Source organism: Colobus angolensis, unplaced genomic scaffold (genome assembly GCF_000951035.1).
Source record: "Colobus angolensis palliatus isolate OR3802 unplaced genomic scaffold, Cang.pa_1.0 Scaffold242, whole genome shotgun sequence".
NCBI lineage: Eukaryota > Metazoa > Chordata > Mammalia > Primates > Cercopithecidae > Colobus > Colobus angolensis.
The window spans coordinates 1,018,487-1,020,275 of NW_012115622.1; the positions used below are offsets into that span (position 1 = coordinate 1,018,487).

Genomic DNA, 1,789 nt, shown 5'->3' on the forward strand with positions numbered 1-1,789 from the left:
ATTACTCATGAAACAAGAGCTTAAAGAGCCCAAAGTGACAGTGTGAGTTACCTTGGTCATTCTCAGGCTCTTGTGTTTCACTGTTCGGTGCCCTCCCAGGGTTGCCCAGGGCAAGCTTGGGGGCTGACACAGTGACTGACACTGCGTGAGCTACCTGCGGAAAAGGGCCAGGTAAACGCGGGGGTGCGGGCTGGTGGGGGTGGTAAGGCACACCTGGGGGGCAGACGCGGGAGGAGAGCTGCTGCATGGCGATCATCTCTGGGCTGTCCATCATGGAGTCCCCTCCCTGCACCCCCCGCAGAGCCTGGGCAGGCGCTCCAAACAAAGAACTGGGTGCTGGCACTGGAGGTGGCTGTAACCGATGTCCAGCAGACTTGCAGGGCGGTCGCATGTACCCTGTGGAAGGAACTCCATGAGGTAGGAAGCCTGATTGTTCAGTCCACTGGTTGTGGGGGACAGGTGGTCTCATGACTCGGGAATCCATCATGTGACCGAGAGTGCGAGGCTGGTGCGAGGGTCCTGGCCCCAGGTGGGGCTTCTCATCTGGGCCTAAGGGTCCTGGGTTCGTAGCACCGTGGTTCCCATTCCAGACGGCAGAGTGTACTCGATTCAGGTACTTGTACGAGCGATACATGTGGCTGGGAGCAATTTCTGAGCTTTCAGGAAAGTCTGGCGGCCGGGCTGGAGCTCCCCCATGCCGGGCAGGAATGAATCCTGGCTGGAACTGAGCAGGAGCATACACGCTTCCCTCCTGATTTGGGCCACTTATCTGCCCAAGCTGCAAGGATCCAGAGTGTGGGCCCATGTTAGAAAGGTGCGTCAGCCCCCCACACATCTGCTTCTCCTCGGGTGTGCCTAGCCTGGGTCCTCGGAGGCTGTTAATTCCAACTGGAGGCTGGCAACAAGAAAAGGCAGCACAGTTAACCAGACTCACAGAATAAGACACACGTCGTGACGTGCTTCTCTATGGGAACAGGCTCTTTGGGAAAGGAGGCAATGAACGACATTTAACCTAGAAAGAGACTTTTTCTCTGAAACGTACCTGTGGGACCCTCTGCACCTGCACCTCCTGAGTAGGCTGCTTACCTGCATGGCGAAAGGCTGACGCTGCTGCACAGGCTCCCCAGGGTGTGGCTCCAGGACGCCAGAGCCATACAAGGTGGCAGGATCTGATCCTCGCAGAGGGCCAAATGTCCCTGGTACTGCTGGCCTCTGCAGCACATTGAGCAAAGCAAGAAGAGGAAAAAGGAAAGGCACAGACCTTAGGTTGACAACAAGGGTTTTCCTGAAGATGAACATTCTACTAAAATAAAACAGATGACGAAACCTCGGCCGGAAACAGGGAGACTGTGAACATACGTGCTCACCCGCATCAGGGCTTGCCTGTGAGCCCGAAGCAACTTCCTTCTCCAGTAGATACTAGATTAAATCAGTATTTCTCAATCTCCTTTTTATTACTCCTCCTCCCAAGGATCCATTTTAGCCGTTTCTCCCCAGTTGCCTGCTACCATGAAATCTTTTTTTTTTTTGAGACGCAGTCTCACTCTTTCACCCAGGCTGGAGTGCAGTGGTGCGATCTCCGCTCACTGCAAGCTCCGCCGCCTCCTGGGTTCACGCCATCTTTCTGCCTCAGCCTCCCGAGTAGCTGGGACTACAGGCGCCCGCCACCGCGCTTGGCTAATTTTTTTGTATTTTTAGTAGAGATGGGGTTTCATCATGTTAGCCAGGATGGTCTTGATCTCCTGACTTCATGATCTCCTTGCCTCTCGGCCTCCCAAAGTGCTGGGAT

At 54.9% G+C, this 1,789-nt stretch overlaps 1 protein-coding gene across 1 annotated transcript in view; it reads right to left on the reverse strand.

Moving 5' to 3' along the window:
* The window catches only part of CECR2 (cat eye syndrome chromosome region, candidate 2), an 87,341-nt gene that overhangs the window by 12,214 nt on the left and 73,338 nt on the right, over nt 1-1,789 (reverse strand). The window contains exons 14-15 of the mRNA XM_011945660.1: nt 1,087-1,212; nt 52-895 (exon numbers count right to left, since the gene is read on the reverse strand). Of these exons, the coding sequence (XP_011801050.1) occupies nt 52-895; nt 1,087-1,212 (970 nt within the window). The remainder of the gene's footprint in view (nt 1-51; nt 896-1,086; nt 1,213-1,789) is intronic.